The sequence below is a fragment of the Aotus nancymaae genome, unplaced genomic scaffold (assembly GCF_030222135.1).
Source record: "Aotus nancymaae isolate 86718 unplaced genomic scaffold, 86718_ANA_hifiasm-v0.15.2.pri h1tg000048l, whole genome shotgun sequence".
In the NCBI taxonomy this organism is placed as follows: Eukaryota; Metazoa; Chordata; class Mammalia; order Primates; family Aotidae; genus Aotus; species Aotus nancymaae.
In genome coordinates this window covers 2122778-2147692 of record NW_026988462.1, presented here as the reverse complement: position 1 = coordinate 2147692, position 24915 = coordinate 2122778, and the positions used below count along the sequence as shown (strand labels likewise).

Below are 24915 nucleotides of genomic sequence, written 5' to 3'. Positions count from 1 at the left end.
GAATTGAAATGGACAGCATTTTGAGTTGCTCCCTGTCTAGCCCACCAGAGCCATTCATTCAAGATGCTCCACTGCAAACCCTGTCTAGGATATAAGGTCCTGGAAACAGGAATCAGACCATTTCAAGGAATAGGCCCCAGACTTAGATAAAGCTCTCAGGTCAGCTGGGTGGTTTAGAAAAAAACAGAAGGTAACAATTAAAAGGCACTAGAACATGAAGTATGTTTACTTTGGGCTAAATTCATTGATCATAAGAAACACTTGTGTTGGATGAAAAGCAATTACCTTATCCAGGGAATTGCTCTTCTCACTATTCCTCTCTGGAAGGCTGTTACCCGAATCTGTGCTTATGAGAGATCCTCTCGAATCAGCATTTCTCACGCTGTTGATGTTTGGAGTTGAGGTCGTATATGGAGAAGCTAAATGGAAATCAAGTCAAGAATAAAGTTTTATTAAGATGGAACAAAATAAAGATGAGTATTGAACTTTAAGGGAAATTGCTTTTATTGAACTTATTTTTTCTGTTAAAAAGTTGGCTCAAGAGTTGCATTCCATTACTTCACTTTTAAAGAACCAGATCACAAACAATGAGATAAAAAGAAACTAGTCTGAAACATTCAGATGTAAATATCAATTCACTTATTAGAAACCACCTTTGATTGCTAAGACTAAAAGCACACACCTGTTTCAAAATATGATGGAACAAAGACTTAAAAAAAATTAAAAGATAAATCCACCTAACTATCAAATCACAAAATTAAACCACACAACAACTTGTAGTATTCAAACTGATAATAAAGACTGAGGTGCTTACCAAACTCTGAGGGATGTCATGGGGCATTTAAAATGCTCAAGAACACAGTGATATGTGACCTTGGCCAGAAGCTGCTGTTTCAGCAGCAGATTGTGCTATGCTCCTTTTAAAGATAAATTTGTGGAGCTGTGTATTTGGGGGGCTGCTACGATAAAAGGCAAGTAATCGGTGTGGGACAGGAAATGCGAATGGTGCTGGCCCATCTGACCCAAAGGCTGAGAAGCTGTGTCCAGCAGGTGCACACCACCCATTCATGGTTAGTTGTGGTTATTAAAAATGAAACTAAATTTTTTTTCTTTAAACTGATCCATATTATTTCTTTTGAGTACCTACTAAATTGTTAGAATATAAGTACTTATTATGTTATTTGGTCCTAAGTACCTAATAAACAGAACTGTTGGGTGTGTCTTTTGGCCTAGGGATGCCATGAAAAAAAAGTGACACTAAGGGTGCTGTGAACGAGAAATATATGGGAATCTCTGCTATACACAACTATGAGAAGAAAGGAAATCTAACTTGGAAATAAAATTTGTGATGTCCATGAAAAAAACAGCATTTGAAGGCAGAAGTTACTCCCAATCTTGGTACTAATTTTTTAATAGATTGACTTCCTGCTTAGGAAAGATTTAAATAAATCGCATAACTTAAAATGACTTTTTGGACTTGTACATTCTGTGCTGACCCTAAGGTGTGCCTCCAGTGGAAAGGCCCGGCTGCCTCTGCAGATGGTGTCAGGAGATTTGGACTCTGTGTCTGGCAGCTGTGAGCACACTTCCTCCCAGACCCAAGCTGAAGATGCCGTTACTTGGCACTTTACAACAGGCTGGTCGTTTTCAGATCTCAGTAGGCACATGAGCTGCCATGGACTGGGATACTTCTAAGTTAAAAAATAAACAACTAAATAAATATAGCCAGCCCCTAGGGTGTACCAAAAATATGTTTGAAAGTTACTTGGTTGTTGCACTTCTAAATTTGATGGCCAATGGCATAAATTCATCATCTCTCAGGCAAGGTCAAGATGCTCTTTAACTCTTTAACCTTAGAAGGAAGACCTGTGACATCAAGGTCATAAATCCTTCTCACTGTTGAACACTCAGATTTATTCACTGCTATCCCTGAAACTGATTCAGTATATTAAGACCAAGAAAAGAAGAGCCTGGGGAATCTGAAAACAGAAGGGAAGGCTGGAACATGTAGGCCAATAAGCGTCATTGTCAGCCAGTGGCTGCATCTCCCCAGGAGAGAAACTTGCAAATGATTGTCACAAGGGACAGGTAAAAACTCTGTGAAAAAACTATGGCCTTTTTCTGTACGCAGAGAGCTAAGAAACACATGCTATCACCAATTAGAATTTTTATAATATTTCATATTTAATGTAGAACAGCATTTGAAGAACACAGAAGTCAGGAAAAAGAATATAGAACTCAAGAGAAAGAGGTCCTTGGTAAAGTAAAATTAGACCCTAAGTAAAATTAGACCCTAAGTTCTCAGAGTTTTAAGCTTGATTCCAGAACTAGAGTCCTAATTTAAGGCAAACAGATGGAAATGCAATAAATCAAAATCAATATGCTTAGTTTGTTCCATTTTGTATGTCTTTGTGTATATGTGTTTGTATTTAACATTCTGGCCCAGTGCACAACTTTTAAAGTCCTTAGATGACACTTGAGTAAAATGAAAAGAAGATAAATTCATCCTTCTTCTCTTTGTACCACTGAGTACGTGGGAAAAAAATCCCTGAGACTAAGAATGTTTGCCTTTTAAAATGAATGTGATCTCAGAGTAGTTTTTATCCAGGCAGTGAATCACTTTTAAAACTCTCAGGCACCATGCTCCAAAGACATTAAAAAAACTGTGAGGACGCATTCTCAGTTAAGTGTGGAAACAGGATTTTTCCAGCAGAGATTTAAGGAGAAAGTTTGCTCTTGAAAGAGAAGCACCAGGGCTAAAATTAGCTAGAAACTCCCTGATGAACAGAGTTGCTAAAGCCACCAGAAAAAAACTAGCAAACCCAGTTGAAAAATGAGGCTTCCCTGGAAGGAACTCCTAAAAGAGAACAGGGATTTAAGTCTTCAAAAAGGAAGCAATATAGATAAAGCCTGAGTATAAATAAGCCTGTTTGGTGAATTCCTATGAAAAGTGGATTTGGATCTTAAAATTCAAGAGTGAAAAGGATTAAGTCAGTCTCAAGTACTTTTCATAGCTGCAGTATGAATGCAGAGCAATTGGAGGCCATAATGCTAAAGATCCCCAATGGCCTATCTCCAAGTTCTAAATTCTGAATTGGAGAAGAGTCAAAAGAGTCGGGCAGAAGTATTCAAACTTTGTGGAAATGGTCAAAGTTACAGTGAAGTGATGTTTCCACTCATCTGACTCCTCTCTACCAAGCACCATACACATCGTGACCCTTTTGATGACATGGGTATGGAGGGCACAGAAGACAGACAATATCCTGCCATGGCAACTAGTAAATGGTTGTTTCCAGCACCAAGGCCGCATGTGTCTGACTTTAAAGCCAGTGCTATGAACCACTGCAGACCAAACCCTCTGAGGAAGGTCCCCTCCCTGCTTCTGGAGCAGTAGCTGGGAATGGGGCAAACTAGAGCAGAGACAGAGTGAAGGCCCAGACAAAGGCAAATGGAAACTTGTGACAGCAGCTGACATTTGCTGAGCATTTACCGTGTGCCAGGCTCTGTTCCAAACATTTTGCATGAATTAACCTTTTTTTTTTTTTTTGAGATAGAGTCTTACTCTGTTGCAAGGCTGGAGTACAGTGGTGAAATCTCAGCTCACTGCAACCTCAGCCTCCCAGGTTCAACTGACTCTCCTGCCTCAGCCTCCTAGGTCGCTGGGACTACAGGTGCGTGCCACCATGCCCAGCTAATTTTTGTATTTTTAGTAGAGACGGGCTTTCACCATGTTGGGCAGGATGGTCTTGATCTCCTGACCTTGTGATCCACTCGCCTCAGCCTCCCAAAGTGCTGGGATTATAGGTGTGAGCCACCGCACCCGGCTGAATTAACTCTTTTAATCTTTACATTGCCAACTAAGGGGTGCATAACTGTGAAAGATACACATAAATATCAACAAGATTAAGGACTGCTATTATTATTGTAGGATAAATTTGGGCATTGGTGTGGGCTTTCTCATTTTAAATTCTACCCAGTTTCATCCCCGACATGAAATGGCATATTAACATCACCACCAGCAGCAAAGGCAAAGACATAATCTCAGAGAGGGCGAGTCCTGTCCTGTGAGTTAATTGGATAAAGGCTGCCATTTATTTTATCCCATAAATTCGTCCTATTATTGGGTAGTCTAGCCACTAGCCATAGTAGGATGCTTGCTTTCTTCACCAACTCAATAATTGGAGCCAATGCTCCAAGACACTTTCAGAGTGATGCCAGAGAGCAGCCCGCAAGAGCACGGAGCATTACCAATGCCGGAGATGGCGCCCAACAGGTCCTTGTGGAGGCTGTTGTCCAGGGTGTTTCCCTTCTGTGGCGTCACCAGTGGATTCACAGCTGGCAGAGCCAGGGATTCGTCCTTCACAGTCTGTCAAGGGGAGGAGAGCAGAAACAATCAAAGATGACTGGAAAGGATTCCGCCCCTATTCTTGGAAGTGCTAGGGCAAGTGCAGGACCAAGCCAGCCTGATGCATTCAACGTGCCCACCTGCATGGGAGATGCAGCCTTGAGGTGTGGGCCAGGGAGGGGGGTGGGATGGGTCAGAGGGGGAGCAGGGGGCATGAGACATGGACGCTGGGTGGGGGTGGAGGAGAGAAATTACATTCTATAAAGTCCCGTTTCTCTTTCCCCAGCATTTCTAACACCTTTCTCTCTCCAGAGCTCTGATGCCCAACATGTTCTTAGATTATTCTGTTTTTTGTTTTTTCTTTCAGAGACAGCCTTTCCTGCTGTTTCTAACTGGAATGCTGGCCCTTACAACAGCAGCACTGACAGTCTCTAGATGTTTGTAGCATCATGTGACCTCTTAGTGGAGAAATCATATTAATTTTGAAGTTAGGTCAGAAAAAGGGATTTTACTTTGATGAAAGCCAAAGAAAGACCTATGTTCATTTTTGTTAGGATTGAAACAGTACAGGGAAGGCCACATTCTACTCTGAATTTCTCACTCTGGTTTGAAAAACAGACAGGATTAGAGAACACGTGTGAAATGAAATGGTGTACAGGGTGAGATAAGCGAGGTGCACTTAGGATAGAGTTTATGCCCTCTAGAGCATCCACGCAGCACAAAAGTGTACACATGGCTCATCTTAGTGTAATGTTATTTAGTAATGCATTTGGAGGTGAAGAGGTGGTGTGAAAATGGGACGCTGTATCACTGTTGGGGTGGGAGGAAGGGACAGAAACATGCATGAGACTCCGCAAGTGTACACCCATAATGATGAGGCGGGAAGACGGACAACCAAGCCAGTTCATGAGTCCAGAGTACCAGGGAAACGGGAAATGCTGAAATAACATCTGCTGAAATTCATAGCAGATAAGCCCTCTGAGGCCAAGAAGAGAGCGTTAGAAAGAGAAAGAGTGCGGGTTTTAGATTGTAAAACACTTATAAACTTTACTAATTAAACATTATTATAGGTAAACATTTAAAAAACCTTTTGCAACTGAAATGTGACAAGAAATTTGATAATGATAATGCTTTGAAAAAGCTGCGTTGCAAGATGATTCCAAGAATCCTTTTTAAATAACAATCATATCAAAGGTACCAAAGACTGAGTAAAAAGTAAACCATCTCTAACCAAAAAGTTGTGAGATAATTTCCAGGATCATCTCTCCGTCGACTCAATTTCCAACACATCTTTAAAAGACAGCATAAAGATAATATAAATGAAGGCAGTCAGTTCTTGGAGGTGGAGGCCTCACGTCCCTCACCCAGGCATCCCTGAGGTCCAGTCTCACTTCTAATTTGACAGAGGGAGAGAAACTGTAGTGCACAGAGGTGGCCTTTCCCTGACTGTGCAGCATGTTGCTGTCAGAACTGGGGTTACCAGGACCTCTTCTAGGACACAGGTTAGATCTATGTCTTTTTTGTGTCTCTTTCCCCCCATACATTTTTATTGAATATACAAATGAAAATTCTGAGGCCTCATAGGACATTCGTTCATCATGAGAACATGGTTTTCATACTTAATTTTGAACAAGAATTGAAGGTTTAGTGATTGACCTTATTTAGCCAGAAATGCAACTTACCAGGAATTGCACTGGCAAAATAAAGGGGGTTATGTACTGGGTTTAGTGTCCCCCCACAAATTCATGTCTACCTGGACTTCAGAATGTACCTTTATTTGGAAATAGGGTCTTTCCATTACATACCTAAGATGTAATTTAAAATGAGTTCATACTAGGTGGACCCTACACCCAATCACTAGTGTCCTGATAAGAAGAGGAGAGGGGACCAGGCGTGGTGGCTCATGCCTATAATCCCAGCACTTTGGGAGGCAGAGGCAGGTGGATTGCAAGGTCAGGAGTTAGAGACCAGCCTGGCCAAGAGAGTGAAACCCTGTCTCTACTAAAAATACAACAAAATTAGCCAGGTGTGATGGTGGGTGCCTGAAGTCCCAGCTACTCGGGAGGCTCAGGCAGGAGAATTGCTTGAACCCAGGAGGCAGAGGTTGCAGTGAGCCAAGATTACGCCACTGCACTCCAGCCTGGGCAACAGAGCAAGACTCTATCTTGGAAAAAAAATAAATAAGAGGAGAGGGACAGAGAGGCACAGACAAACACCAGGGAGAACAAACACCAAGTGAGGATAGAGGCAGAGACTGGCACGATGCCGCTACAAGCCAGAGAGCACCAGGGATTGCCCGCAGCATCAGCAGCTGCGAGAGGAGCACGGCCCAGACTCCTCCCCAGGAGCCTCCAGCAGGAACCAACCCCAATGGAACCTCGATTTTGGACTTCTGGTCTCCTGACGGGGAGAGAAAAAATTGCTGCCGCTCTAGGAAGCAGCTTATGGTGCTTTGTCTTGGCCTCCCTGGGATCCAATATGGGCTGAGTTGATGTGATCATGCTTACGTACCATGCCCGCATTCACGGGGAAGGGTGACACATCCCTCACATTGATTCGCTGGACATTTTCAATCAGCAGACCAAACAGAGGCAGGTAGAGGGTAGCTATCCTTGCCTGATGACTCTGAAAAGAAGACACAAGTGGTAAGTTTATCCCAGAGTTCTGAGAACTGAATTAAGGTTGGCACTGACCATCTCCTTTATTTGGACCCTTCCTATAAAGACAGATATTTGATTTTTATTCCCAAAAAAGAGCATAGTCTTAGTGCTGTTACTGTGAATTTTCTAATTGATTACTTTCTATACACCACTTAAAATGAAGGACATTATCACTGCACATTTCCTTCTACTGGGGACCACTCACCCTTGAAGCATATCTGTCATCAAAAGAATGCTTTATCAGCAGGTTCTTGAGCACACTGATGGCAATCAGACGAACCTCCCGGAACTCCTGGAGGGCTGTCCCCACCTCCCTCAGTAACAGTCCCACCAAGAAGTGGTTTCTGCAGAACTCATCTGTTAATGAGTAGTCAAGCTGGAGGTCTGAAATGAGGACAGAAACTACTTGAGTTAGGAAAGATGCAATGCTCTTTGAATAACAATAAAAACACCCTAAGACCCATTCTCTGCATTCAGCCCACCCTGGGTGTCAACAGATGATTAGACTTAGCTTGAATGGGAAAGGATCAATTCTACAAGGCTGCTCTACTTCTTAGCACATGAGGATCTTAAATGAAAACTAAATTTAAATACAATTTAGTGCACTGGATTTTGGAACATATTGCATCCTACATAATTAAATTAGTAAACAGTTTAAGTACCAATTTTTAGACTAGAGGACAGCATATGTTATATTACAAATATAAGTTTGTTATTGACAAAGTTAAAAACGTTATTATACGAGCTAACAGAACTGTATAAAAGCTGTTTGTGCGTAACAAACATGTAATTAAATAATAAACATACATGGTTTATTAAAATGTTATTTACTACATGAGTTCATGTATTCCTTTCCTGGTCATTAATGCCTATATACTCCCATTAAAACCCAATGTATTTAAAATAAACAAATCAATATATAACCAGCTTATTCTGCTATCCCTGAATGAAGAACTTATTTAATGCAGTATTTCCTACAATATTCTCCTAATATTTATCTACCTCCAAAACCAAATACAAATTTAATAAAAACTGAAATTAAAATAGACAAAGCATCAAACCAAACTGGTAAATCATCAGCAAGCTAAATGACAAAATTGAGAGCCCTTGTGGAAAACAGATAGGAGCAAACATGAACTCTACTTAGGGAGGGTGCATATAAACAGCTGAACATCACCTGAAGATGAAATACACATTGCAGGAAGCTGAAGCTAGGCTGTGAATTGTCAGACTGACTCCACCATTAAAGGAAAGTCTATAGACCTCTCCCTTTGCCTTTCGTCCCATATCAGATAGCTACTCCTAAATCTACCCAAAATATGGACCCAAATTCTATGAAACCCTTTAGTAGAAGGGAGAGAGTATTCATTTTCTAGATTAATTATGTTCATTGTTTATGATTATTACACCTAGTTTATCAAAACTATAAGTCATAGCTTGAATTCACATAAATCTCTTAGAAGAAAACAACTTACGGTTTAACTGTGTGTGTGCTTACACATTGGTGCTTGTGTGCATGAATGTGCATGAGAAATTATGTATTTGGATGTGTGTCCCCTTCAAATATCATGTTGAAATGTGATCCCTAGTGCTGGAGGTGGGGCCAGGTTGGAGGTGTTTGGTCATGGGGATGAATCCCTCATGAATGGCTTGGTGTCCTCCTTGCTATAATGAGTGAGTTCTAGCTCTGGGTTCATGCGAGATCTGGTTGTTTACAGGAGTGTGGCGCCTCACTCCCCATCTCTCTTGCTCCCTCTCTTGCCTTGTGACATGCTGGCTCCCCGCTTGCTCTCTGCCATGATTGGATGCTTCCTGGGGCCTCACCAGAAGCCAATGTTGGCATTATGCTTCTGGTACAGACTGTAAAACTGTGAGCCAAAATAAACCTCTTTTATTTATTTTTTGAGAGAGGGTCTTGCTCTGTTGCCCAGGCTGGAGTGTCATGGCACAATCTGTCCAGATTGCAGATTTCACTGCAATTTCTGCCTCTTGGGCTTAAGCCATTCTCCCACCTCAGCCTCCCATGTAGCTGAGACCACAGGCATGTACCACCACGTCAGGCTAATTTTTGTTTTTGTTTGTTTTTTGTAGAGATAGGATTCCGTTATATTTCCCAGGCTGATCTCGAACCCCTGGCTCAAGTGATCCTCCCAGCTCAGCCTCCCAAAGAGCTGGGGTTATATAAGCACGAGCCACTGCACTGGCCCTCTTTTCTTTATAAATTACCCAGTCTCAGGTATTCCTTTATAGCAACACAAATGGACTAACACAAGAAAGGAGGTGAAGGCAGGAGTGGGAGGTAAGTGAGAAGAAAGAAAATGGGAACTCTAAAAAGCATTTATTGCTATCAGTGTAGTAAGGCAAATTACCCACATATGTTCCCTCCACACTGAGGGCAGCCCGTCTTGCTACCAAATACCCTAGAAGTCTGTAACGGCTTGTGCTGCCCTGCTGGGTCATGGGGAGACAGGCATCATCACACATTCACTGCACAGCCACTGGGCAAAAAGAGCTCCCTGGGTTCTGTGCCAGGTAGAAGGAGAGTCCCCAGGTACAGGAGACTGGGCTGAGGGAGGCTGTGGTGAGGTTGGGAGCATAGGGCAGGTGAGAGGGGTTAATTCCAGTTGGGGAACTGGAAGAAGGTAAGGAGACCCTGGGAGGTCCCATGCAGGAGGTGTGGAGTGGCTGGCCTGGGGAGGAAAATGAGGATTCCCCAGGGAGGGGGCTATTTGAGGTGGAGGGGTGGCATGATACGTTTGAGGAGCTGGGAGTCAGCAGCGATGCCTGGAATGTGCAGAATAGCAGGGCGTGAGACCACAGAGGTCGGGGGCCAGGGTTAGATCTGGGGACACTGAATACATATCTGTTCCTTCAGCCCAGAAAAACTTTCCCCAGATATGTGGGAGCTTGGCTCACCCCTTACTTTCTTCTAACTGCTATCTGGCTACCCTGTCTCAAATGTCACCCCTTTTCATGTCCCCTTTCCTTGATTTGTTTGTTCCCCTTAGGATGCATTGGTGTCTGACATTCTATGTATCTTGTATATATAGAATAGCTGGGGATTGTCATCCAGGTTGTACACAACTTATTCTGAAGCTCGATATAGTCGGTGCAGGGTAAATATTTGTTGAATGCAGGAATGCTAACTCCAGGGCACAGACCCCCTGCCTGATCCTTAAAAGGTAGTAGCAGTCTGTGTGGGGGAAAGCTATTTGTCTCTGAATGATTCCTTTCGGTGTTTCTCTCGGAATTCAGAAGCAGTTGATTCAGGTGCCATTACCAGCGTGGTGGCATCCTTCCACTTTTTCTCTCCTGTAGCACAAAACACCTGAGCACATACAAGGAACTAAGCTCAATACATTCTGCTTGACAGTTCGACAGACTAATTTGTTCAATTTGATTTACTCAGTGAAGACAAAGAAATCTCTATGAGCTTAACTCTCTTCACACTCAAAGAGAACACGGGACATTAATAAAGACTCAACGTGCAAACATAAAAAGCATGTGAAAAAGCCACATTGCTTGTGATTCAGGTCACTGCCACCACTATGGACAAGGGCTATGAAAATGGTGGAATAATGCATTTTGGGGTGAAGCAGGATGTTTGTTTGTTTTACTTCTTAAAGAAGCATCCTAGAGTACTCAGTGACTTCAGTAGCCAAAAACCGGATGCCTCCCTGGGATGTTATAGCAGTGTCTCAGCAATTTCACTCCAGTGAAAACAAATTCACCGATTTATGGTAAGTTTAAAAATTGACCAAAGTGTATAGGAAATGCCTAACAGAATAGCATATGGAAGCAGTTCAGCCATCACTTGCATTCTTTATTTTTTAGAGGAGGAAAATGCAAGAAAGCAAGCACCACACCCCACACCTACCTACAGGAGTGTCATTTGACTCCACAGCTGGTGAAAGAAAAGCTAATTCATAGAAAAAAGGAAAAGTGAAACAAATAAAAATAAGCTATGGCAACTGAAATAGATTTCTTTTGTTTAAGCAAAGGAATTTTTCAATGAAATAGCCACACTGGCATGATCTGTAGTCTGACTGCTGAAAAGTAAGTTCCCATATTTTATCAGTATTATTTGAAATGGAAATTTTATAAGAAAAAAATTAATCAATGAAAAAATCAGAAAATTCAAATATCATGCTTGAATCAATTATCTTTTCTTATTAAACAGAAATGTCTCTCTTTATAAAAAGGTTAAGATATAAAGATGGATTACCTTGGTATCTCTGAATCCTGCCTTTTCCAAATGGCATTGGTAAGTTCAATGGAATATAATGTTCATGGTTGCATACCACACGGAGAAATTCAAACTTGAATTCAAAGAGAGTCTGCAGGAAGAAGTGCTTAGTCATAAATACCCCACTGGATATTTTATACAGGATTCTAAAAAGCCTATTAGCAATAGTATGCTAGAAATCATCATTAGCTTCTTAACTTTCTTAGAACTCTGTACTCTATTGCGTTGTACAGATTTCAGGATGGCTGCAGGGATTGATTTGAAAACTAAGGACACATTTCATTAAACAATGACTTCAACTGATTTTTAGGGCATTTATTATTTATGCTCCTCCTTCAAGGAAGGATTTCAGGTAGCTTATAATTACAGACGCAGACTCAGTGCAATAAAAAAATTAGGAAGGCAGAGCTTTAAAAAAAAGGGAAAAAGATAATTCTACCAGAGGAAGGCTACATAGTGACTCCTGTTATCTTGTGAAGTAAACTATAATTCGCTACACATATACTTTTAGTTTTGCAGTTGAGAAGTCATTTCAGGTGTTTGAGAGAAAATCAGTGGGTCTGTTTCTTTCTCATTCTGGATTACTATGTTCCTAACATCGCACACATATTAATGTTTCCAAGAGAGTGAGTTGTGCCTCTGAGACTGAAAGAGAAACAGGTAGATTTCTGATGTGAATCAGAGAGACAGAAGGAACAGTAACAACCTCACACTACCTTAGGGTCTCCAGGAGCAAAGCAGCTAATGTAGTTGTTGATCTGCTTGAAGACAAAGCCCCTGTCCATGAAGGTGAAACATCTCTGTGGAGGAATACAAGCGAAAAGGTATTTCAGGTTCAAACGTTTCGGAAATTTGAATTCAAATCAGCATTTATTGTTAATAAGTTTATCCGTGGACATAAAAACATGCCATCAACATTGCCAGAGAACCCACTCTATTCTAGTCACTCTGCTAGACAGCTTGTAAAAAGCACATCTTTGCCCATAACTGACATCCTTTTCCCTGGAGGTCCCCACCTTGATGAAGACAGCAAGGCTATGATTCGCGTTCTTAGATGCCTCTGGATTATCTCGAAACTTCTGAGTGATGTGTGGCATCAGCATATTTACAACGGTTTCCACTGCATGATGATAGGATGCAGGAAATCTCTGGTTTCGCAACAACTAAAGAGAATTCAGTGCAAACATTTATTATTTTTCAAGTTGCAATCATTTGAGAAGAAAAAAAAAATCTCACTGCTAAGTCCATCTTAAAAAACCCAGAGTTTCTTGCTGGGTATGGTGGCTAACACTTGTAACCTCAGCACTTTGGGAGGCCAAGGTGGGGGGATAACTTGAGCCTAGGGAGTTAAGACCAGCCCGGGCAACATAGCAAGACTCCATCTGTACAAAAATTAGCTGGGTGTGGTGGCGTGCACCTATAGTCCCAGATACTTGGGAGGCTCAGGTGGTAGGATTGCTGGAGCCCAGCAGTCTGAGGCTGTGGTGAGTCAGGATCAGCCACTGCACTCTAGCTAGCGTGACAAAGCAAGACCCTGTCTCAAAAAACCCAATAAAACCTCAAAGTCGTAGTCTTCTTTATCTGAAATTGGAAGAAATGAATTATCCTTCCTTCTTTCAAAGTACTGTACAAGTGGTCAAATACTTCAAGTAAGTGCTATGGATTCTAATTGGAACTTCAAACTTCAGCGTAATAAAGATCACCTCAGAAGTGTTTGTAAAAAGGTGGAGGTTCATCCATTCCCAAAGATTCTGATTCAGGAGCCCGGCAGGGGGTGCAGGGAGAAGGGGCAAGGACCTGCCTTTGTACTGAGCATCTTTGATGATTCTGGTACCTGCACCTCTCAGAGATCTCTTTAGAAAGCACTGGCTTAAGCTCCAAATATTCAAACTGAAAATACACATTTTGATGATTGTGCATGATTAGTTTAAACTGCTTGGCAGCAGTCTTCTTACAATCAACTTTACATAGTAATCTTTCCCCATCAGGAACCTAAAAAATGTTACCCAGATTACTTAGCAATTAGCCAACACTTATAAAAACCTTCTACATGTCAGGCATTGCACTACATATTTTTATGTGATTTTTCGTTCAATTCTTAGGATACTCCTATAAGTTTAATCCTCATTTGTTAAAGTGTCAGAGAGGTTAGGTACATGTGTCCTCAGTCACACAACTAACAACAATTCAGACCCAGGTCTACCATGAATCCAAAACTTGGCCTCTTTCTGTTACATGAAGCCACACTGCCCCCTCCCCTGTGCCTATAAATAGAATAATTTACTGAGAGCCTGAAATAGGAAGGATGTTCCATTACATTGATCTATTCATGCACTTAATTCTAACAGCCACGAGAAGGGGGTATTTTCATCCCCATTTTATAGATGGGAAAATGGAGGCTTAGAGAGCCTACTAAAAAGTACTAATTGACCTTTAATAAAACCCTCCTTGTCTTCCCCCTTTCAGTAACAGAACAGTAATGGTTTTACAAGGGCACATGGCTGCCCAGCTAGACTACATTTTCCAGTCTAACTTACCACTAGGTATGAACCACATGACCAAATTATGGAAGAGATACGTGCCTTGTTCAGGCTCCACTCTTAAAAGGAGCCGCTGGCCTCCCTTGTTCCTTCCTGTGCCACTGCCTGGACTTTTTTGTGGTGGTAAGCCAGCTTCTCAGCCATGTGGATGAGGTTAACTCCGCAGGCTGGATGACTGGATGGGAGGAGCTGGAGTCACTGAATGACCTTGGGGAACTAGCTGCCCTGACCTCCAAACTGCCTACCAACTCATGATTGTCCAAGAGAGAAATGACCTGCTGTCGAATTTAAACCACTAACATTATGACCTGTTTTAGAGCAGCCAAACCAATGTCCCAATATCAAACAAATAGTATTTTCTAAAACAGAGAAGTAGAATTTAGACATTTCTGACATGACGGCAGGCATTATCTTATGCATTAAATGCCAGAACCTATTGGGAATATTTGAAATACCAGCCTTATAACAATTTCAGTTCTCAAACCAATAACAGGGAAATGTTTATAAACTTCCATAGAGTCAAGAATCCAGCGAGGAAAGGATCAAGTGATAAAAATGTGAAGTTCACCAACTTTAAAAAAACAGAATGGTAAAATGTGAAATTCCAAAGGGATTTTGTTGCATACATGCAACCAATAACTCTATATCCTGAGATGACAGCATCAATAGACGACCAATTGCCAAGACCCCAGGCAAGGCCAACTCTAAACCGCAGGCATGACTGCTAGCTACCCAAGCTGGCTGCTCCTGAAAAAGAGGTATCCCAAGAAATGCCTGTGGCCTCCACAATGGGACTGAGTCAGTGGCTGCTAAAACCAGGAAAAGGAGATGGAGAACTGTATCACGGACAGATTGAGTGGGTACTATGCAAGCCTATTAATCAATATTATAACCCAAAGTAGAACAGCTGGGCATTTACGCCTCCTGATGTGATGCAACAGTAACAGCTATGAGGTATCTGCACCAGAAAGAAAATCAAATGAAGTCTCTAGACCCAACCACAAGTTCACAGGCAACATAGGGGACAGAGAACCATGTATGTAACACTGTGAGGCTACAATCAGCCAAGTCTAAACTGTGCGATATTCTGCTGGACAAATGACCCAGTTTCTTCGACAAATGTGTTGCAAAAAAAAATAGAAAAGAAAGTCCAAACACATGAAAAGAGAACAGTTTAAGAATCAAAGAAACTTCAGAAACACATCAAATAAATGGAATATGTGAACTCTGTTTAGATCTGGATGCAGACAAACCCAACAATAGAATGACACTTTTTAGACACCTGGGGAAAACTGAACACAGACTGGGTGTTAGATGATAATAAAGAAGTTTTGCTAATTTTGTGTGGTGTGATAATGTTATGGTGCTTATGTCTTTTTTAAAGGCTTATCTGTTCGAGACGACATGCTAAAGTGTCTACGATGGAGTGAGAAAATATCTGGGAACTGCTTTAAAAATACAATAAGGTAAAAATGTGAGGGTGGGTGTGTATCAACCAAGGGCAGCAGAACACTGGCAAGTGGGGAGGCTGAGATTTGGCAACTCATCCCTCTACTTCTGCAGTTATTAGAAAATACAGTAAAATGTTTGTATTAAAAAGAAAGAATATGTGGAGAAGAATGATGGATAATTTACATACCAACCCATCATTAGTGCTGTTCAGTGGGTAGGCAATGACAACTCATGCCTTTGAAGGCTGGAATGAAGTTCTCTCTGCAGTGACAAATAGCTGTTGTGAAGAGTCCTAATAATTAAATTATTGCCTAATTTAATTTGGCAATAAAACAAACTAAAGCCTTTTAATGAGGTAAGATACACATTTCAAGGTAATAAAGACCTAAGCAATAGGATGTTTTTATGGAGATTACTGTAAACTGCAATAGAAGAGGAAAAGCTAAGATAATGCTCCAGTAGTGAGTACCTGATAGGGCCGTGGAGAAGAGGACACTGAGACACTAAGGGACTTCTCAGCCAAACCAACCCCCACACCCTGCCACATCCTGCTGGAGGGCCTCTTCCATGCGCTGTAGCATCCCTTTCTGCCCTGGCACCACCTGACAGGTGCTGCCGGTGTGGGGTCAGCCTGCCCAGCCCCTGGGCACACAAGATCAGGCTTTCCAGCGACATGCTGGGCACTCTGCCCCCACCCTCTGCGAGCCACACCTGTGAGCTGCCCGCTGGCTGCTTAGCACCTGCCAACTGACTCCTCGACTGAATGGGATCTCCCTGAAGACCCACACCCAGCCTGGCTGTGGAGGCCCTCATGGGCACTGCAGTTAACAGCTAGGTCTTTGCAGAGATCCAGCGATGGGCTCTTCCCCGCCCTACAGGTCATCTGCTCTCCCACAGTGGGGCTGCCCAATCACTGCTTCATGGTGATGACTTCAGAATGATCTTTAATGTTCACTTCTTTGTTCTGCACTGTGTTCTTCCACTCTCTGATGTGGTTTAGAGGCCTCTTCTCTATGGGTTATTTTACTGCTTTCGGAGATAAATAAGATTTTTCATTAAGAAACTTCCTCTGCAGCCAATTAAGCCGACTGGGTTCCTTTCCTCATGGGGGCCCAGTGTGCAATGGCTGCAAACAGCAGCTTCCTTGGTAGTGTATGCAGCCTGTTTCTTGTATGGGTTGCTCTAAGGGACCTTGGAGATAGGCCTTCCAGATGTGGGTTCATGTCTCTGACCTTGCACTACCCCAAAGTAGGCTCCAAACAGGCATGCCAGGTGCCTTTGGAAAGCCCCAGGATACTGTGGCCAGGGTTCACACTGTCCAAGTGATCATGTCCATTTGCACCAAGCTGCAGAACAAGGAGCATGTGATGGAGGCCCTGCGCCGGGCCAAGTTCAAGTTTCCTGGCCACTAGACACATCTCAAAGAAGTGGGGCTTCCCCAAGTCCAATGCCGATGAATCTGAAGACATGGGGGCTGAGAAGTGGCTCATCCCACATGGCTATGGGGTTAAGTACATCCCCAGTCATGGCCCTCTGGACAAGTGACGGGCCCTGCACTCATGAGGGCTTCCACTGTGCTGCCCCCTTGTAATATGAACAATAAATTTGCTTCCTGTCAAAAAAAAAAAAAAAAAAGAGACACTTCCTGTTTCTGGCTTAGCAAACAAGAAAAGTAATGGGGCTGAGAAGAAATTTACCAATGACATTTTCCAGCATTCTGATTACTCCCCCTTATCGAGATCCCTGTGATACTTCCTCTCTCTTTCTCCTATTTTCTTCTACAACTTGTTTTTTTTTTAAGACAAGGTCTCACTCTTGTCACCCAGGCTGGAGTGCAGTGGCACAATCATAGCTCACTGTAGCCTCAACCTCCTGGGCTCAAGGAATCCTCCCACCTCGGTCTCCTGAGTAGCTGGGTTAATAGGCATGTGTCACCATGCCTGGCTAATTTCCTTCATTTTTTGCAAAGACAGAGTCTCACTATGCTGCTCAGGCTGTTCTCAAACTCCTGGGCTCAAGCAGTTCTCCCACCTGGGCCTCCCAAGTGCTGGGATTACAGCTGTGCACCATTGTGCCCAGCCTGCAACGTCCATTCTTTCTACCTCCTCATCATTTTCATTCCCAAAGATCAGTCTTCTCTCTATAATCTGCATGTTTATCTCACTCTCTGCCCTGCTGACACCATGAGAATGGCACCTCACATCTCCAGTTGCAGGGAACATAATTAACTCCTGGTCCCATCACTCTGATCTGGAATCTACAGCTGCATTTGCACTGAGACCACCTGTGCCTTGCATGGTTGCTCCCTGCCAGTGACTGAGGGTGGCAGGGAAGCTGTAGCAGGCCTGTTGTTGGGGGATGTGGAACTCCTCTGATGACTAAGGCAGAGGTTTGAGGCCTCTCCAGCGGCCTTGTTTATCTGTCTTACTTAGAATTCCACTGTGACCCAAGATGCTTCCTTCCTTCTCTCTCTGTTAACCTTGGATCACACCTGCACTGCGCTCTGATGGCTCTCCTACTGTCTCCTGAGCTCCTTCCCATTTTCCCTTGGAGTCAGTACCCCAATAAGTATCTAGCATGACTAATCCTATCAGCTGACTCAGATCAGCACAGTCATTTTCCCCAGAGAAAAGTTTAGGCTTATGGTTTCAGCGATTGGTACTCACATATTTCTTTAGTTCTATCTGTTCTCTTCCCTGTCCAAGGCTGAACCTCCATCTGCCAACTGGAAATGTGTTTGGCTGTGCCTTGGCCCCTTGTGGAACAGTGGTTGGTGACTTCCCAGCATCTGTTCTCCCTTCCCTCTCATAGTAATAGAACCTCAACTTTTAACTAGGCTCATGGATATCCAAAGTAAAGACTACATTTACCAGCATCCCTTGCAGCTAGGTACAGTCATGGCAAACTCTGGCCAATGCGATAGCAGTGGCAGTGATGTGGCAGTGCAACTTCTGGGTCATATCCTTAAAGACAAAGGTGCATCTTTCCCTCCCTACTGGCTCCAGCATGGATGTGGTGGTGAACCCAGTTAGATCAAAAGGAGAAGCGGCACCCCAGGGGGACAAAGCAACAAGACAGAGGGAGTTTAGGCCTCTCATAACTGTGGAACAGAAGCCTCTTATGAGCTTGGGTTTCCATGTAGAAAGAAATAAACTTTTATTTTCCTGCTTAGGTCACTGTTACTTCAGGTCTCTGTCATACCCACTGAACCCACAGCCCTAAGCATAAGACATCCCAAGCCTAACTCATAACCTTGCATCTTCCCTGGTAAGCCAAGTCCTCTACTCTACTGCCTCTCTCAAAGCTCCTTCTTCTATGATCTCACACTGAACATCTAGGTGGCCTTTCTTCCCTGAGTCAAATGTGACCTTACTGTGCTATGTTTTGTTTCAGTCAGGTTTATTGACGTACAATTTACATACCATAAAATTCAGACTTTTAAAGTCTACAGTTTGGTGAGTCTTGACAAGTGAATATAGCTGTGTAACCATCACCACAGTCAAGAAGAGAAAGTACGTCTGTTGTCCCCGTCCCCACCTCCAGTCCTGGGCAGCCACTGGACTGCTTTGTGCTCTGTAGTTTTTCTTTTTCCATAATGTCATATATGGGATATAGACCCACATGGTACGTAGTCTTTTGTATCTAACTTCCTTCAGTTCACAGAAGGCTTCTGAGATCCAACCATGCTGTTGCATCAGTCACTACCTTGTTCCTTTTTATTACTAAGTAGCATTCTGCTGTGTGGAGTTACCACAATTTTCTACCCATTTACCAGCTGATGGACATTTGGCTTGTTTCCAGTTTTTGATTATTATGAATTAAGCTACTGTGCACGTTTGCATTTAGGTCTTTATACAGGTATATCTTGTATTTCTCTTCAGCAGATATCTATAGTGGAACTGCAGGGTTGAATTAATAATGTCTTAATAATCTCCCTTACTCATTCATAATGCTCTCCATCCTTATCCCCAATCCCACCTTAACCCCGCAATGCCATATTTTCATCAGCATCACCATAAAATGTCATTTCATATTATTGCTGTTAGAGAGCTAAAAGAATAAATAAATCAAAATTTAAAATGTCTGGTGAATCTGTTCCATAGGCTATTTATACTTCAGGGGATAGGCAGACGTATTGATCTAAACGTTTCCAAGCCACTCTGCTCACCTTTATACTCTCTGTCCTCTTGCCACTCCTACTACAGAACCTAGTCTACCTCTCTAGGTCTCTACCAATTTGTCTGCTGCTTGGCTTCACAGCTCTCCATAATCTCGTCTTTGTTTCTGAGCTAATCTTGGTTTTTACTCTTTCCCCTCTAATCTCAATCTAGCCAGCCTGAACCCTGTCCCAGTGGCCTTACCTGGGCATAAGCTATTTCCTCTGCCCAATACTCATTCTCCTACCCCTAGATTGTGGTATCCTGCAAGGCTCAGGTAACGATTCACCTGTATCCCCACATAAATCTATGATTCTTAAAGCTCACATATACACATTCCTGCATTCTGCTCTAAATGTTCCAAGCTGAATGTCTTCTTTCTCCAATGACTAGGTCAGCTTCAAGGTTAAGGATTCACTCTCAACTCCATTTGCATTTCTTCCTCAATGCTTTGCACATTACAAACAACTGTTCAAAACACTCGAGTGTGATGTACACATATTAGCATTCCACCTGTCACATACGTACAGTGTTTACAAATTTGCTTAAGGGGAAGTCCAAACAGTCCATTTAGAATATGAATCATACTTTCCTTCTTTCACTTTCAAAATAAGTTCTTTTCTTGTTGAATTAAGCTAGAAAATGGTCGGAGAGTAAATAAGCAACATGTAAGGGCATATATTCACCCTATGCTATGCAGGATTTTCCACCCTCCTTTCTTCCAGGACACCTGTGGAACGCCAGCAATGTGCTGCACTCCGTGTGGGAGGAAAGGAAATGCAAAAGGAGTCTGCTGAAATTACAGCTGCTAAATATACATGGTGGAAAAGAAACACCAACAAACTTTGACCATAGGGGCACAGGGTGGGGAGAGGACTCCTCCACAGGCCTTCATGATGTCTGCTTCACATTTTTCTCCAATACCACTTGGAACTTCCAAGCACGTGTCACCTATGAAATGAAAGTCTGGCACAGTCATAGGCAATCCATCCATACTTTGCAGGTCCATCTGCTGTAGTAAGGAAATTACTTATTTTAGATGCTAGTTCGAAGGGGCTCTGATTCACACCCTCCCTCAGTGAATGTAACAATGCATGGTTTGGTTGGCGGGGGACAAGAAGGTGGCCACTTCCACCTTCAGCAGAAGTGCAGCACTGGAAGTAAGCATAACTCTGCTCCATGTAAACATCCATTGAATGGACTCACTCGACTACCACCAGGAATGACACGAAGGCATCAGCTTAATACACACTATGCATGTGTAGATATCCTTGGGCAGGACATTTCAACTGGCACTGAAAGCTTATCTAGCTCTTAGGAATCCAGCGCCCAGGTGTTCCTGCAACACTGGTGTGTACCTCATTATGGTACTTTAAGAAAGACTCCCCTGTCCAGTCACACCTGTAATCCCAGCACTTTAGAAGGCCGAGGTAGGTGGCTTACCTGAGGTTAGGAGTTTGAGACAAGCCTGGCCAATATAGTGAAACCCTGTCTCTACTAAAAATATAAAATTACCCGGGTGTGGTGGCTTGTGTCTGTAATCCCAATTACTTGGGAGGCTGACGCAAGAGAATTGCTCGAACCCAGAAAGTGGAGGTTGCAGTAAGCTGGGATTGCACCACAGCACTCCAGCCTGGGCAGCAAGAGAAGAACTCCGCCTCAAAAAAAAAAAAAAGACTCCCCAGTCAGAGAAAATATTAAGGTCAGTGTTAGAAAGACATCGGAATAAATTAATAATTTTAGTCTAAAAATATTAAAATTCCTGAGGGGACGCAATCAAAGTTTTGGAAATCACAAATGGTACAGGAGTGGTGATTATTCATAAATTCAGAAGACTAAAACAAGGGATTAGGACATAAATTTCTTCAGATGTAAGTAAGACAAACACAAAAACAACTAACTCAAACATGCAACTCATTACTCCTAAGAGAATGAAGGCTTTAAGAAACTCATTACACCTAACAGAATGAAGGCTTTAAGAAAATGTTAGAGGAGTTCTCAGCTCAATAACGTGTGATTAGGGGAAAGCACGGCAGGGTGTCTGCAGGGCCAGGGAGGCAGAAGCCAGAGGGGAGTGCTCTAAAAGTGAAAATGTTGACCCCTCCAAGGCGGCAAGCAGGTGTCTGTGAACCTCTTTTCATAGTAAATTATGTTACAGTTAAGCTCTCTCCTTTGGGATGCCAGTGTTTCCTCTTAAGCACTTTTTTTTTTTTTAACTACTTCTAAAAACTCTCTGAATATTGTTTTAGGGCCAAGATATAATTAACTTACAGAAAAGGTTGTACATGGTAGCATTTGAGTGGTTTGTGTTAAGTTCCAAAAACAAACCATTTCCTAGAGCAGAGGTGTTGATGAATCACGTTGTAAGACTGGAAACAGCAGCACCCCAGGAGAGGCCCACTGGGCCTCAGCCACAGGTTCTTGGCTCTGCTCAGTCGTGTGACCCTGGGCAGGTCACTTCACAGTCTCCACTTCTGTCTCTGCCTCTGTGAGGTAGGGGAGGAGTTGGACCAGAAGACACTTTTCAGGTCATTACCACCCTTAAGTTGCTATGGTTTAATTTGGCATCTTGAGAACAAACACAGCAAGTAAATTCCTTTATTTATTTTCTAACAATGCCATCAATCAGAAAGATGTCATTGGCGCTTGATTTTGAATATTCTTCTTGTGAGTGTTCCTGGAAGTGTTCCTTACCTCCTTGACCATCACTCACGTGGTCTTCCCTGCAGTCGTAAGGCAGGAAAGCCTTATGTTCATGTAATTCCCTGAACTGTGGGGCTGGGTCCTTAGCTTTCACCAACACAACTCTCTCCCCACCGAGTCCTCATTCTCCTTCTTCACCTAGCCAACTCTTGTTAACTCATCAGAACCCACTGCAACTGACGCTTCTTCCAGGTGGTCTTCCCGGATTCCCCACACTCCTGAGCACTCTATGCCTACCACTTCAGAGCACTCATCATGAGGTAGGGCAGCCACTGGATGAACTGTACACCTTCCCACCTGAACTCCTTGAGAGCACAAACCATGATGCATTGAACTTTGTAATCCGTGACGCCTTGCACATAGTAGGGACTCAATGAACAGTTGCAGAATGAATTGGTTATGTTTTGAATATAATCAAGTGACCATTCCTTTGAAGTGATCACATTTATCTAGAGCCAAAAATCACAAAAAATCCACTGGTACTTCGTAATGGGCTGAACTGTGTCCCCCGCAAATTCATATGTTGAAGTCCTAAGCCCTAATACTTCTGAACATGACCGCAATTTGGGCCAAGGTTTGTAAAGAGGTGATTAAAGTAATGTAAGGTCATTAGGGTGGTTCTCAATCCAACATGACTGGTGTCCTCTCATAAGAAGAGATTAGGACGCAGACATGCGCAGAAGGCAGCATCTACAAGCCTAGGAGACAGGCCTCAGAAGAAACCACCCGTGTGCACAGCCTGCCCTAGGACTTTCAGCGTCTCAATTGTAGTAAAATGAATTTCTATTGTTTAAGCCACCCAATCAGTGGTACTTTATTATGGCGACCCTAGCCGACAAATACAGGCTATAATCTTATTCTGTATAGAACATGAAAAAATATATAATTTACCATCTTTACCAGTTTTAAGTGTACAGTTCAGTGGTAATAAACACATTCATATTCTTTTTTTCCCCCATCACCTCCTCCCCTTCTTTCCCAGTCTCTGGTAACCACCAATCTACTACCTTCATCTGATCCACTTTTTTAGCTCCCACATATCACTGAGACAACATTTTTTAACAGAAAAGTAATATATCTATATGATGTGTATGCATGTGTGTATGTGTGTGTGTGTGCATGCACACTTAGCTTCGTACTGCCAAGCAGACAATCTGCTAGATTTTTCCTTGGCAGGCTGCTCTGGCATGATTTAGATGGAGCATTTCTCTGTGGAAGGCAGGGCCCACTTCCATCTGGCATCTCCCTATGCACTAAAATCAGAAGCTTTAAACTGGATTCAAAAGAGAGAGAGAGAGAGAAAACGAAAAAGAGAAACCACCTGGCCAGGCCCCAGTGTCTGCTGTACGGGAGGAAAAGGAAGGCTTTAGGTTTGAACCGTCAATCTTCTGCCAGCAAAATCTAGCAGGCTTTCCAAGGCTTCCTTGGAGATCCCAGATCCCTTGTGCAGGAGGCCCAGATTCTGCCCCCTCTCCCCATCCCTCTCCTACCTATGAGGATTGCAGCACAAGTGTTCATTGTGAGACAGTGCCTAGCACCACCCCGCTCCCTGCACAAGCCCCTTCTATAATACTTCAACTGGACCCTGCCTCCACAAACAACTATACTACTTCACTGTCACAAGGACAACTCCAGCACTCTGCAGGTATTGGAGAAGACCTCAAAACTTCAAAGTGAGAAAGTGACATTGCCACTTCTGTTTACTGCATTGGAACTTTATAGAAACTTATCTACCTTGAGCCTGAGAGAGTCTGAGGTAGCCAACCACACCTCAATGGGCACCAGTCCAGAGACAAGACCAGTCATCTCAGGGCTGAGCCCAGTGGGAACCAGGGAACAGCAGGGGAGACCCACAGTCAAAAAGGAACACACATCCAGGCACCACCACAATGGGACGCTGGGGCAGAGAGGAAATTTAAGACTGTGCATTTGCCCCAATGAGATGGATAATCTCAGAGTCTACTGATTGGTTTTGAAGAAGATGGAATTGGTGAGACACTCCCACCTAAGACCCTGATAAATGGTCAAGATACTCAATAAATGCTGGGTAATGACACTTTATGCTGAAACTACAATTTCCATTTCAACAAACTTGAAGATTTCTAAGCTAGTCAAAGGAAAAGCTGTATTTTTCTTTGGGTTAATAACCAAGTGATTCAGGAACACAGCCTCTGGGGCCAGACTGGACTCAAAACCTGGCAGCTCCACTCACCAGCAGCATGACCTTGAGCAAGTAACTCAGCCATGCTGGCCTCAGATTCCCCATCTGTAAAATAGGGAAGAACAGTACTTCCCTCACAGGGTTGTTAGGAAGCTAACATGATTTATTACTTATAAAGCACTTAGTCCTGTAACTGGCACATAAAGAACGTGTTTAGCTACATACCAGTGAAAGAGATTTCTTTTCTCCTAAGAACACAAGCTTCCGCTTGAAGTAACATACCTTAACTTTGGAGTTCTCTATCAAATGCTGAGCCATGGATTTGATCAGTACATCAAAGAAAAACCATGAATACTAAAAGAAAAAAGAACAGTACCCAGTAAGAAAAATAAGAAATTGGTAGGTAAGACGTGAACTCTCTCAGGCTGGCAATGTTATTGACATAAAGCAGGTGTGACCCTCTGCACCTCTTGGTACATTATGATCAGAGCCAAAAGGTGAATGGCAGGCGCCTTCTGCCTGCACATGTTCAGGAGCAAAGAGCTGCATCCCGCTGGGAAACTGGACACCTGTGCTCAGCGTGGCACAGCCAGCACGAGGCTATGCGGGGTTACGGGTGTAGTCTTTCCTCGTCACTGACCTCTGCTTGGT

The 24915-nt window shown here is 43.0% G+C and overlaps 1 protein-coding gene and 1 non-coding gene across 30 annotated transcripts in view; one reads left to right on the top strand and one right to left on the bottom strand.

Moving 5' to 3' along the window:
* Positions 1 to 24915, bottom strand: part of DOCK9 (dedicator of cytokinesis 9) — a 303837-nt gene that overhangs the window by 66105 nt on the left and 212817 nt on the right. For 18 of the 29 annotated variants that reach the window (XM_064362199.1, XM_064362208.1, XM_064362204.1 and 15 more), the window contains 8 exons: positions 24547 to 24618; positions 12268 to 12414; positions 11968 to 12051; positions 11231 to 11342; positions 7211 to 7389; positions 6857 to 6970; positions 4249 to 4366; positions 286 to 419 (listed from right to left, as the gene is read on the bottom strand). In XM_064362199.1, the coding sequence (XP_064218269.1) occupies positions 286 to 419; positions 4249 to 4366; positions 6857 to 6970; positions 7211 to 7389; positions 11231 to 11342; positions 11968 to 12051; positions 12268 to 12414; positions 24547 to 24618 (960 nt within the window). Of the gene's footprint in view, positions 1 to 285; positions 420 to 4248; positions 4367 to 6856; positions 6971 to 7210; positions 7390 to 10882; positions 10925 to 11230; positions 11343 to 11967; positions 12052 to 12267; positions 12415 to 24546; positions 24619 to 24915 lie in introns of all 29 variants that reach the window. The other 11 variants (XM_064362196.1, XM_064362186.1, XM_064362187.1 and 8 more) reach the window with 1 other exon arrangement.
* LOC135268986 (small nucleolar RNA SNORA70) lies at positions 16313 to 16447 on the top strand. Its single transcript, XR_010337314.1, has one exon. It is a non-coding gene; the product is annotated as a small nucleolar RNA SNORA70 (small nucleolar RNA).